At 37.1% G+C, this 11,968-nt stretch overlaps 4 protein-coding genes across 6 annotated transcripts; 2 read left to right on the forward strand and 2 right to left on the reverse strand.

The window, feature by feature from the left end:
• The first annotated feature begins 351 nt into the window (after positions 1-351).
• Positions 352-2,000, forward strand: LOC113317175 (photosystem I assembly factor PSA3, chloroplastic-like). Its single transcript, XM_026565298.1, has 3 exons — positions 352-823; positions 1,121-1,285; positions 1,509-2,000. The coding sequence occupies exons 1-3, from the start codon at positions 386-388 to the stop codon at positions 1,827-1,829; spliced, it is 924 nt and encodes a 307-aa protein (XP_026421083.1). The 5' UTR covers positions 352-385; the 3' UTR covers positions 1,830-2,000.
• Positions 2,001-2,218: 218 nt separating this feature from the next.
• Positions 2,219-8,925, reverse strand: LOC113318933. Of its 3 annotated transcripts, none has more exons than XM_026567221.1 (9): positions 8,841-8,925; positions 8,052-8,242; positions 7,810-7,916; positions 5,811-5,946; positions 5,491-5,611; positions 3,771-5,403; positions 3,440-3,685; positions 3,256-3,347; positions 2,219-3,160 (listed from the first exon to the last, which is right to left on the reverse strand). In XM_026567221.1, exons 6-9 carry the CDS (start codon positions 4,515-4,517, stop codon positions 2,416-2,418), a joined length of 1,830 nt encoding a protein of 609 aa, XP_026423006.1. In that variant the 5' UTR covers positions 4,518-5,403; positions 5,491-5,611; positions 5,811-5,946; positions 7,810-7,916; positions 8,052-8,242; positions 8,841-8,925; the 3' UTR covers positions 2,219-2,415. The 3 variants fall into 3 exon arrangements, with proteins under 3 accessions (XP_026423006.1, XP_026423007.1, XP_026423008.1); XM_026567222.1 differs by adding an exon at positions 6,687-6,763 and having other exon boundaries at positions 3,771-5,611; XM_026567223.1 differs by having other exon boundaries at positions 3,771-5,611; positions 8,052-8,233; positions 8,841-8,890.
• LOC113315317 (protein NUCLEAR FUSION DEFECTIVE 6, chloroplastic/mitochondrial-like) lies at positions 7,663-8,212 on the reverse strand. The gene is made up of 3 exons (XM_026563611.1): positions 8,052-8,212; positions 7,810-7,916; positions 7,663-7,691 (listed from the first exon to the last, which is right to left on the reverse strand). The coding sequence occupies exons 1-3, from the start codon at positions 8,210-8,212 to the stop codon at positions 7,663-7,665; spliced, it is 297 nt and encodes a 98-aa protein (XP_026419396.1).
• Positions 8,926-9,059: 134 nt separating the features above from the next.
• LOC113319183 (rRNA-processing protein fcf2-like) lies at positions 9,060-11,494 on the forward strand. Its single transcript, XM_026567458.1, has 6 exons — positions 9,060-9,097; positions 9,236-9,459; positions 9,546-9,615; positions 10,369-10,446; positions 10,585-10,700; positions 10,800-11,494. The coding sequence occupies exons 2-6, from the start codon at positions 9,242-9,244 to the stop codon at positions 10,909-10,911; spliced, it is 594 nt and encodes a 197-aa protein (XP_026423243.1). The 5' UTR covers positions 9,060-9,097; positions 9,236-9,241; the 3' UTR covers positions 10,912-11,494.
• Positions 11,495-11,968: the final 474 nt, after the last annotated feature.

Below are 11,968 nucleotides of genomic sequence, written 5' to 3' on the forward strand. Positions count from 1 at the left end.
CAAAACCGTATAATACTCGTACGTTTGCCGTTCCGTACGTTTGCCGAATCCCGAATTGCTAACTAGGGGTGGGAGACAATTGGGTGCGGGTGCCCTTGCATGTATGGACCATGGAGGGGTGTTCACTGTTGAACCGCGGCCAATTCTTGATTTAGCTTTCCTGTCGACGTGTAGAATTATTGCTAACTTCGTCAAATATGCTCATCGCACGCGCGTGCCCGACGTTCTTGTATAAGACAATATATAGCAACAGGCCGTATAGAGGCCGAATCCAAATGATATCCCTTAGATACGGGACCCACTCAGATATAACTATGGCCACACATTTTAAAGAGCGGAGAGCTTGTGTTAACTGAAACCAGATTTTTGAACTTCCATTTCAGCCATGGTTGTGGTGACATCTACAACCTCATCTTCATCTTCACTTCTCCAATCCAAAGTACATCACCAAACTGTAAACTCTAGGATTCAAGCTAACCTTAATTACTACTCAACAACTAAATCAAAACCCACTTTATTACATTTCCACCTTAACTACAAAAATCATTCGGACCCAAGTAGTTGTAGAGTTAGGAATAGTAGTAACACTAATGGAGTTTTATCTGTTAAGTCTTATATGGAAAACCCTAATACTATCTCTGGTATTGCTGGTAGAATTTTAGGTTCTCTTCCTATTATTGGTCTTGCTGCTAGAATTCTTATTGATGAAGGTGGTGTTGGTGGTGACATTATAGACTTTGCGGAATTTCGTAGACGCGTTGGAAAGAAATGTAGTATAGTGGACTCCAGAGCTTTTTACGAGTTCCAGGATCGCCGGGGAAAGGTAATTGATTGAATCTTTTCCTTATCGGGATCTTTATCTAGTTAAGTTTTCTTAATTATTTGTTCATGAATATATCTTTGGCATTCTTTGGACTAGGGACTAGGAAATTGAAATAGTATTCATGCAATCTTCTCAAGGAGAAACCTTATTTCAGTGTGCATTGGTAACTTATTTTCACATTGAAAATCGGAAACTTCAGCTTCACAATTGCAAGTACTAAAGGTGACAAGTGCTCGTTGGCCGCATTCTTTTGAAGCTTTATATATTAAGATATTCACTTTTTGCTCTTCTGGTTAGGTTGGGAATCCAATATATGTCCTACATTGTTGTTGGTTGGCTGCGGTTGGTGCTGGTCTTTTGAAATCCGAAGAAATTCTTGAGGGGGTTGCAAGGCTTAGTCTTTCTGATGACATAGAATTTGAAGAGGAGACTTTTGTGGCCATAATGAATGAAGCAAGAGAGGTTAGTGATCCTCATGGAATTCTTTAGAGCAATGTTTCCCATATTGTTTTGACACTAGTAGAATGTGGAATCTTGATTTCTAGCATTTACTGCAGTGACAAACTATGTTTTTGTGAGGCATGGTTTCTTTCGCTTCTAATTCATACACCACGAAAACTCCCCTTCTTTAGTTTGATTGAGTTTTAATGTATATGATGCTTAACGAAATTGATTACAATTGCAGAGGCGAGCAAAGATGAAGATCCAAAATCCTGCTATACCAATGGTGGATAGAGCGGAGAAAGCACTTGAAGCCATCTATGTGTGTTGTTTTGCTGGTAGAGACCCTATAGAAGAAGACGATGAGAGACTACTCCGCGTCATTCTGAATTGTGTTTTTCCTAGTGTAGGACAACCTGAAATAGACAGAATTGTTACAGAAAAGGCAAAGAGGGTTGCTGAAGGTGAAGAAATCAATTATAAAGAGCCAAAGTTTTTGGCTAAAGACGCTGTACAACAACAAATGAAGGATCTAAAGTTCCTACAACAGAATAATGAACAATAGAAACAGCTAGTTTTTATCCCCTTTTTCTTGTAAGTTGTAGTAAACCCCTTCAACTTTGTTCGCCTACGAGAAAGACTGAAGTTGTTACTTGACATTATGTGTTTCATTTTTCTATGAGCTTGTAAACACACGATTTCTATGTTATACGAGTACTTGTTTATGAGGATGCAACATTGTGCTAAAAGCCCTACTCATATCTTTATGTTGTTCTACCACAGGATAAATAGTCTCCATAACAATCTACAGAGGTAGTCTCATGGTCAAGATATAGCTAAATGCTCCAAATCATTTGTTGATCTGTGTAGTTTTTTCAGTCTTCTGGAAACATTATGCTTGAAGTATAATCATAGAATTTATCACACAAAGCAAGATATACAAGTTCTAATTCATTCGTTAAAGAAACTGACCTTCATTTTCATTGTATAAAAAAGCTTATACATCACAAAAATAAGTTAAACTTAGAAAGGCACTCTCAAAGGGTCGACAACCTTTAAAGAATCAGAGAATCAAACAAACCACACAACACTACTAAACCAATCATTAAGCAAGCCCCCCAATATGATACAACCAATCTCAGAAAAGGTACTTAAACTTTTTCAGGATTTTTCACTTTGATTCTCAACTTTCGAGTAATCTGTGCTGCCTTGGGGTGAAGAGGCTTCTTATTGGAGTCATACTGATTTACTTCTACCCAGTTAATAACCTTGATCATGAGAGACTGAGGAACTTTTTGAGCATCATTCACTGTACTTCCTTTTTGTTTTTTCAAACCAGTTTCCAATGCTTCCTCCAAAAAGTTCATAAACCACTTTCCTGCTTCTTTTTCAATCTTTTTTCCCAGTTTGATTGCATTGCAGAAGCTGCTTTGAGTTGGTTTCTGGTTCTCATCATTCTCTGTTTCGACCCGTTCCTTTCCAGTCGGAGTTGTTGTTACCACCACCTTTTTCTCAGAAGTCTTCCTCTGGTTCACATTTGATTCTAGCTGCTTCAAAATGTTTGTCTTCATATCACTTTTCTCTAAGGTGGGTGTAGCCGACTTATGTAATGATAATCTTCTCTTGGATGAGTTCAAATCAATTGAGTTACGCATTATTTCGTGTAAGACAGATTCTTCTTCTTCTTCTTCTTCTTCTTCTTCTTCTTCTTCTTCTTCTTCTTCTTCTTCTGACTTTATCTGGTTATCAGTGTTTCTTTGAGCCGCTGTAGTAGCAGCATGAATAGATTCCATATCAGTTACTGATTGAGTAATATGAAAATGGAAGTCCAAAAATTGATCAAAACAGTTAGACGGTGCATCTGGTTTAGCTGTTCTGCTCAAATCTGAAAATATCCTGCAATTGACCCACAATTTATTATCAGAAAATCTATATGTGAATGTTACGAATCATCTCTCGTCCACAAAGTAAAAGATATATTTAGTCCCTACTTGAGAGCCCGAACTACGGTCTCGGTTGCTGAAGCATCTCTTAATGCTTGTAAAGCAGCTTTCTGTGTTGTATCCCTTTGTTGTACTGCTTCCTGCATAAAATTGTAAAGTCAAACGTGCTGACAATGGGGAGCATACTACAATCTAAAGCAAAAACAAATATCGAAAAACACGTTGACATTACCTTTCCAAGCAAACATAGCTTTCCAGGTAATGACATCAGGAAATTGGTATTTGCATTATTCTTTGAGGCAGTTGGATTAGTGTACTGAGACTGTGATTTGGTGGAGTTCACCAAATTCTGTGCATCCACAGCACGATTGACGGAACTGGAGTTCACTGAATTCTTCCCATCCGTAGCAAAATTGATAGATGTTCCTATTCTGGTACTTCTTCTTAATCTGGGTGGGGGTGTTACACTTCTCTTTTCCTACAATTCAAATAAACTAAGTAAATTTCATCTCCTAAGCAACTGTTCAGCAAATTTATAATCTTAAAAAGAAGAATGTACCTACAATGGGATTGAATGGACTTCTTGGGATCCTGGGTTCTCGTTCGCAAACACTCTTGCTCCTCGGAAGCTTTGACGTAGATGAAGGAGCAACACAACTCCTCCTAACCATGATAGGGCTTTCTCCTCTAACCATCTTTGACAAAAGACCACCGCCCATCGAAGATCTCAAAACTGAGCTAGAATTCACATCCTTAACTGCATATCTGCTTCTACTCATCGGGGAATTCGGAAAACTAAGTCCTACTTTCATTGCACTTCGTTCTTTAACAGGCGTAGCCGGAAAATCAAACGGTACCGGTTTAACAACCATCGGAGAAGAGGGAACAGGTTCATCCCCAATTTGTGGTGTGCCCCAAGAACTTCTTTTAGGTCCATTACCTCTTAAACTCATTATTGGTTCAGGAGTTCCCATAAATGGGTGGCGACCTGGTATTGGTTTCGTACCTTTGATTACAGGTACAGGTGATCCTGGTTCTAATCTATCTACATATATAAATTGACCTAATTGCATCTTATTACTCAATACAAGATCATCTTGCTCGAACGGAAGACTAACATATATCGAATGCGATGAATCAGATACTTTAATATAAAAACCATGTTTAGGTAAAAGATTTTTCTCATCAAGATCAGCTGGTACAATATCTGTTACCTGTAATAATGAACTTCTATGTTCACTTGTCGGTTTAAGACCTGTATTCATCCCATTGAGTAGCTTCAATAGAATCCCTGAAGCTAATGCTGCCATCTTGGTGAATCAATCAACCTCAATTTGATCAATTGAATCAAGAATTAGATAGAATTACAGCGAAGAAGAATTATAGGAAAAACAGAACCCAGATTGGATAAGAATTCTATTTGGGTTTTTCTTGAAACCCTAATTTTTTATATTCTCCTCTCTGGAAAATTTCTAGGTTTTGTATAGAGATAAGGTGGGTAAGTAGAAGAAAGGTCGGATGCTTTGGGTTGATGAGATAACGGTAACTAAAAGGAAAGCTGAGATTTTAAAATTTAGAAATTAGAACGTTAGACAACGGTCATATTTTTTACATTCCTCTATGAGGGGTCCTCCGCTAGTTATGACTTGCATATGAATTGATTTTTGAAATAAAGTAATGAGAAAGGGCTAAATTCATGGCAGTCCTTTCTCATTTATGACGTGCATATCCAATGCCTGAAATCGGTAATAGTTTGTGGGGGGGAGCCAGGCCAAGGACGGTCGTGCACATCATAACTCTAGTGGGGACTGGTTTTGGACAACAGTTTGCCGTATGGTCGCTCCCACATCCAGAGATCGTACCATAGTTCTTAATAGAAGTTCGGGAGAAAGAAGAAGAGACATCGTCTCCTCGCGTAGTCTCTGATTGTTTGTTTCCTCGGATCGACGGAGAACAATATCATGAAGTTCGGAGCTGACGCCTCGCTCCTTTTACAAAGATTTTTGGTACTAATTATAAATAGAAATGACCAATGAGCTCCACATGCTGCCAAATTCACTTGGTGGAGATTAGCATTGCTTGAAGTGAGATGGTATACGAAATCATTGTACAATTAGGAATGATCACCTGAGGTGCATAATTGGAGTCTGATAATAAGTAGGTTCAAGGTTGTTGGTTATATTTCAAATAATGTCCCTGAATGATGATAACAAGCAAACGTTGTGGTTTGGTTACAGCTAAAAAAGCAGATCAACAGCTAATTCCAAATCCAAATAACCTTACCTGACACTTGTTTTAGTTGTTGGCCCTCAGTACAAGGAACCAAATATCTACCAAGGAAAATTTCAGGTACAGATGAAAAGGTTGACATGCACAAGTGCCAACTATCGGCTAATGAGTTTACCTAAGAGAAAGAGTACAATAACAGCCATTTAGATACAAAATCTTTGCTCCACTAAGCACCAAAGTAAAAGCACTCAGCCAATTTGAGGAGCCTCCCATAATGATGAAGATATCACTTGATACAAAATGGATATCCAAAACCTAATTTGGAACAGTAACTAAAGATTGAAAAGTGCATGAATTGCCATGTCACAATTTACCTCTCTTTGTTTGTAGTTACAAATAAATTATTCAAAATGATGGTGGAACAGAAATGATTCCCCTCCCAATCTGATTCTACTTCTTTTTGTCTACTGGATTGAATTCACCGACCATGTCAAAGTGGGGTCACATATCCTGTTACAAGCAAAAGTAAAGCAGGTTAAGTTTCGATTCCTACTATAACAACTACCAGGAAGTCAATGTATAGCAAGTTTCATTCAACATAATATGACAACGATACCCATCCAAAACTTTTCAGACTACCTCATTTCAGTTACGATAACAAACACACCTAATTTCAAGCCCTGATAGCTGGAACTCATTTTAATGCAGACGGGCATCAGGAGAAAATAAAAATCTCTTAAGATACTAAATCAGTTGCGCAATATCATGAATAGATTATTTCTCTAATAACAATGATTTCCCAACAAATCTAAAACCCCTTATTGCATGGTTTGGGAGTTTCAATTGAAACTTACTTGCTCACAACGTTCAGACGGTCTCTTACTTGCTCACATATAGATTGGATAGAGAAAGCATCATCCTTGTATTGTGGACCCATAAAGTAATAAGTTGCAACGAAATTACTTGAAATGTACAACTACCCTCAAAGTAAGATGCACTCTTGAAGAGTACTCTTCGAACAAGGAAAACGAGAGAGCTTATATCACATTATAGTTGTAATGCTTAGATATTAAAACTATGATTTTGAAGCAATAATACCATATTTACCACCATAAGCGTACCCCACATGCACATAGACAAACATAACAACAGCCTCTCCTAACCACTAATAATTGTGCTTCACAACTTACGAAATTTTACACAAAATAGAAATAAAAAAAAAAGATTAGGCAGCAAATATCAAGAACCACCTGACACCATATCTGCCACCTTTGTAAGGAAGCTTATCAAGAATAGTCATCCACCTACGTAATATCGAGGGAACTCCCTGTCAAAATTCCAGGAAGACAATACATGTGAAAAAGAGGGTTGGGAAGGAGGAAAACCTTTCTTTACAACACACACGTCTACTAATCACACAATCACAACCCAAAAAGATTTTATAGGGAACCCGCTATAAAATCTAAACTTAATGGAATACATCCCCGAGACCCCAATTTCTCCAAATTATGCTCAATAATTAAAGCCTTCAAAAGAAGTTGGCAATGCTACCTTAATGCCAATTTGCTAAAGTTGAAAATGGTCTCCTCCACTTGTAACACATCTTTCATTAAAGTAATGAATTGATATCATATACTGGCTACAGATACTCTCCCTCGGCAGTAACACATTAACAAAGAGATAACAGAAGGTGTGCCTCCCAAAACTTACTAAATATCCACATCGCATACACTTTAAGCCACTGCAAAATACTTCCGAAAGGAATAGACACGCACTAATATAACACAAGTTCCATCATGGCAGACACCAAGAGGCAAACAATTTGAACCTAACAAATCCCTAATAGTAGTCGAACAATGGCAGTGGGAAGAACAAATCACAACAACCAGTGGTATTGGTAAACAGCTAACAAAGTCACAAGGTAATTAGACACACAAATAAGACATGGGATCAACCATTGCTTCCCTATATTCAATTAGTTATTATTGAATTCCACAAGAAGAAAGCCCCTTTCTCTCAAAATGTTCAATAGGGTACCCAATGAACGAATAGTTAGATCCAGGGTTTTGGATGTTTGATATCAAGTTAGTGATGAGCTTGATGGAACTTGACTCTTCAAGAACAAACAATGTTAGAATTATTTGCTCCGATCAGTACATACTTTTATAAGAGGCAATGAATGGATGTTGAAGCCAGTAAATCACATAAAATTCTATCAATTGAACATTAAGCCAACCAAGCACGACGATTATAGCCTAGACCATAACGAGACTTAGATTCAAAATGAAGAAACATACACACCCCCCCGAAATGAAAGGGAAATAAAGAAACATAACGAGACTTAAATAAGATAGAAATGAAAGGGACACACACCTTCCGAAAGCCAAGCCCAATTTCCTGAGATCTTTGAAGTAAGCAATGCAGAAGCAGTAACACTGTGTAACGGCATCAACGACTGAGCGCAACCCAACACAGGAAGCCTAAAAAACATCACAAAACATTCAGATTCACTACAACTGATTTACAAGAAGATTGCAAAAAATGTCTTTTTGATTTAAGATTCATTTTAAATCAGAAGAACCATGATTGAAACAATGTATAAGGAATGAAAATACCTTGAAGAAAATGTAGATTTCAAAAAACGAGGTGTAGAAGTTGGTTTAGCAGTAGAAGTAAACCCACCAAACTTAGCTGCACCAGAAGCAAATGATGATGGTGCTGATGATGACTTTGTAATGCTTTGAAAAGCTCTTCTTGCACAATTAGCAGCAGCCATAGTTCAACTTTCTTATAAACCCTAGAAAAACTATTTAGAAGAAGTTGTGTTAATATATTGTAGGAATTGAACATCGTGGAGGGGATTTTATCAAGATAAAATCTGGCATAAAAAAAGTATTGGGGTACTCAAGATATATGTAGAAATCTACAACTTGTGACTTAACTCTAAAAAAAGCACCAATTTAAGACATCCAAAATATGTTTAAGAATACAATAAATCTATGGATTGAATAGGTGACGTGATGAGCCAGATATCCACACTATGACACAAAATAGAAAGATCAAACAGAACATAACTGCAATTCCACTAACTAACTTCTACATGATCCACTGTGGATGAGAAAAAAGTAGGTCAGAACTTAATGAATATATGTACTCTTCTTTCCAATTCAGAAAGGGCATCCAACGTTATGAGAAATCTGCATCATTGGCATCCATTACAGAACTAAACCATGAAAAAGGAACCAACTATCTATCATTCAAAAACCTGATTTAATTTTCTCTTTAACATTTTCGAAAAACACCTATACTAGAATAATTTAATTAGGGCATCAACTGAACGAATTCATAGAAACTAACCATAAATTAAAATTACTAGCAATTTTCAGTTCAAGTCAGTTACTTACCCGACTAATCTGATTCTTCCACCAACTGAAGCCGCTGGACCCTTCTTCACTGTTCACAATCAAACCATCAGAACATGAAGACATTATTTATACGGGTCGCATTAAACAGGCTATAGAATACGGTCCTTCCAACTTTTATGGGCCCAGCCCAAATAACTGCAAAATTCCTGGTAGTATATATCATATTATTAAAAAATCTAAAACCCTAAATACCTGAGAATCCTTCTTCTTCCTCCTTTGCAAGTTCATACAGACGAGTAAGTTACGTAGACAATCCAATTTGTAAGTTTTCGATGATATTAGGGTTTATTAACATGTTAGTTCTCGATCAGTACTTGTTATTGTTCTGTTTTGGGTGTGCTGAATCTGAATTTGTAATTTGTTCGTGTTGTTAGACAGAAATGTTATCAAGTAAGCCTAAAATTGGTCTTACATGGGAACCTAATCTCACCATGTTCAAATCTGGTGGAACTACTGCAACTAGTTCCACAAAATCTATGCCTCAAATTCCTAAACCAAAAACTGAACTTATCGATGGAATTTATGTTCCACCTGCTGATCCAAAGTTGCGGAACAAATTGGTCAGAAAACAACTCAAAGACACCACTGGTAAAAACTGGTCTGTGTTGTTTTAGGAGTTTATTTTTCTACTAGTATTTTTCTATAAAATGAATTCATTGGTTATAATTGTTTGTTTGTTTTAAGTGCGTGCAGGTTTGATATGCCAGCTCAAACTATTACACCTGAGATAAAAAATGACTTCCAGATTATGAAGGTATGCGATATTTGCTTATCTTTTCCAAGTTATTAAACTGAAACTGTTTGGACTGTTTTTCCCAATGAATGTCCCCACACCTAATATGCAGGATGGCGACTATTCACATAACAAACTAATTGAACAATGTTGCTTGCACCACCTTAATTCTGTGTCTACTAAATGACTGACTCTTTGAGCGTGTATATGTGGTAACAAAATTTTAGTTTTGATCTTCAAGGAAATAACAATACCCTTAATTGTACAACTTCGGCTTATTGTAGTGTTGAGTTATCACATCAGAGTTGCAACTTTTTGGTATATTAGAACCTTCAACACCAAAATTGTGATCACTTAACTAGGTTGATAGCTTCATTTGATTTAAAAACACGTGAGCAATTATGTGCTCTTGCATAATTGGCTTAAGATAAATCATTAAAGTCAGAATAGATAAATCAGCCTTATGCATGCAGACATCCCACGTGAATGTCCTGCATCCATGGGCAACACTTTTGGAGTGAATGCCTGGTATCGAACAGTGTGGATCATATATGTGCACACATTCTGCAATTCACAGATTATCTTCGTAGATCACTTGATGTTTGGTTAGTATGGGACCATGAGTAGATATCACAGTCTGTTAATGTGTATCAGTGTGCGATATGGCTGATATGGACAATTCTTCAAACCAGTGTTCCACCTCAGTAGCAAACTCTGTATGATTGAAATAGATGGATGGATGATTGTTAACAATTATGGTTGTGGATATTGCAGTTGAGGAATGTGATAGATTCTAAGAGGCACTACAAGAAAGGTGATTCAAATTCAAAGGAGCTTCCCAAGTATTTCCAGGTAACTCCTTGATGCTTATGTTACTAGGAAATGTAGTCTCCTGCGAGTCGATAAAACCCTCCAGTTAAGCTTATGCCGATGTTTTTTGCTCGTCGTATATATTATGTTAATGTTAACTTGTAAACTTCTACCACTCAGATGGGTACTGTCGTTGAGTCTCAAACAGATTTCTACTCAGGCAGGTTAACTAAGAAGGAGAGGAAGCGAAGCATTGCAGAAGAATTGCTTCATGATGCTGCCTTAGGAAAATACAGGTTAGACCATAATATGGGCTAACCTGTATCATAAGTTATCTATTTTACAGGTTTAGTATTTTCTCCACAGATATTTATGGGCTTTCTAATCTTTTGCAGGAAACGTAAAGTTCGAGAAATTGAGGAACGAAATAATGTTCCTGGGGTGGAGAAATGGAAAATTAAGGGAAAGCAGTCATGGAAGCGAGCAAAACATAGAAGGGGTGACTGATCACATACTGTACATGTATTTTGCATGTCAATTTCTGATAGGAGTAGTATATGGCCAAAGTTAACTTTGGTTTCAGAGAAAACGAAAACTGTAAGCTAGGTCTTTGTGTGCATATGTTCTTTCTTTTGAAGAAAAAGAAACAGGACCTGTTAAAACTAGTATATGCTTTCTGTTTTAACCAAGCAAAATGAAGAATATATGCTAAAAACTGATGTCGGCTTTGGTGGTCTGGTGGATGACTTGAAGATGATGTTTATCTACGCACAATTAAGAGCTTGTTTTATGGTCTCGTGCAACATATCGATTTAGAGCTAGTATCAGAGCAATTAGCACTGGTGACACACTTGATTGACAAGATATCAGTGGCCGATTTGCTCCCCTATATATGTGAGATTCTGGAAGAGTCTCAAGTTGGGAGTGTTTATAGCTAATGAATCGTGGCCGTTTGGTATGCCTATATGCGTTCTTTTTGCAAACAAATTAACTAAATTGCAAATTTTTTATACATGCACATGCCCATGGTAGTTGAGAAAAAGTTCTGTAATCTTAACCCAAGAGATACTAATTAAGAACACATTTTCAGAAACTCTACGATTTTTATACAACTTCGTTTTTGCGTTGGTCAAAACATAAGGCCATCGCTTTTAGTTGTTGTCTGTCCGGAGAAATTATCATGACTATGCATGTTATATTATACTCCTACATACGATACTTGCATAATTGCACGGTAGAATTATGACATACAAAGAGAGTAGAGACTGATAGATTAGTCTTTTGAGACATTATTGCTTTTTTTTTTTTTTTGCCTTTCTCACTTTCATGCATGAATGACCATTGTTAGGCTTCGCACAAAAGTAAAGCCCAAAGCTGCATGTTCCTCTCTAAGTATCATGCCTGCGGGCTGCATGTCACTATAAAGCGTGAACCCCATATACAAATCATACCACTCAAAGCAGAATGCGCATGCTTTTGGATAGACAGGGAATAAATCTGCTCATGCTCCGCACTCCAATTTACTACTACGGAATCACATAAATGAACTTCTCAAAGCATCTTC

Source organism: Papaver somniferum, chromosome 10, assembly GCF_003573695.1.
Source record: "Papaver somniferum cultivar HN1 chromosome 10, ASM357369v1, whole genome shotgun sequence".
NCBI lineage: Eukaryota > Viridiplantae > Streptophyta > Magnoliopsida > Ranunculales > Papaveraceae > Papaver > Papaver somniferum.

Coding starts and splice junctions, on each gene's coding strand:
- LOC113317175 (XM_026565298.1), top strand. CDS start 386: ATGGTTGTGGTGACATCTACAACCTCATCTTCATCTTCACTTCTCCAA. Junction 824..1,120: donor TCCAGGATCGCCGGGGAAAG/GTAATTGATTGA, acceptor TCTTCTGGTTAG/GTTGGGAATCCAATATATGT. Junction 1,286..1,508: donor TAATGAATGAAGCAAGAGAG/GTTAGTGATCCT, acceptor TTACAATTGCAG/AGGCGAGCAAAGATGAAGAT.
- LOC113318933 (XM_026567221.1), bottom strand. CDS start 4,517: ATGGCAGCATTAGCTTCAGGGATTCTATTGAAGCTACTCAATGGGATG. Junction 3,686..3,770: donor GAAGTCCATTCAATCCCATT/GTAGGTACATTC, acceptor TTTGAATTGTAG/GAAAAGAGAAGTGTAACACC. Junction 3,161..3,255: donor ACCGTAGTTCGGGCTCTCAA/GTAGGGACTAAA, acceptor GGTCAATTGCAG/GATATTTTCAGATTTGAGCA.
- LOC113315317 (XM_026563611.1), bottom strand. CDS start 8,212: ATGGCTGCTGCTAATTGTGCAAGAAGAGCTTTTCAAAGCATTACAAAG. Junction 7,917..8,051: donor AAATCTACATTTTCTTCAAG/GTATTTTCATTC, acceptor GATGTTTTTTAG/GCTTCCTGTGTTGGGTTGCG. Junction 7,692..7,809: donor TTGGGCTTGGCTTTCGGAAG/GTGTGTGTCCCT, acceptor GTTATGGTCTAG/GCTATAATCGTCGTGCTTGG.
- LOC113319183 (XM_026567458.1), top strand. CDS start 9,242: ATGTTATCAAGTAAGCCTAAAATTGGTCTTACATGGGAACCTAATCTC. Junction 9,616..10,368: donor ATGACTTCCAGATTATGAAG/GTATGCGATATT, acceptor TGGATATTGCAG/TTGAGGAATGTGATAGATTC. Junction 10,701..10,799: donor GCTGCCTTAGGAAAATACAG/GTTAGACCATAA, acceptor AATCTTTTGCAG/GAAACGTAAAGTTCGAGAAA.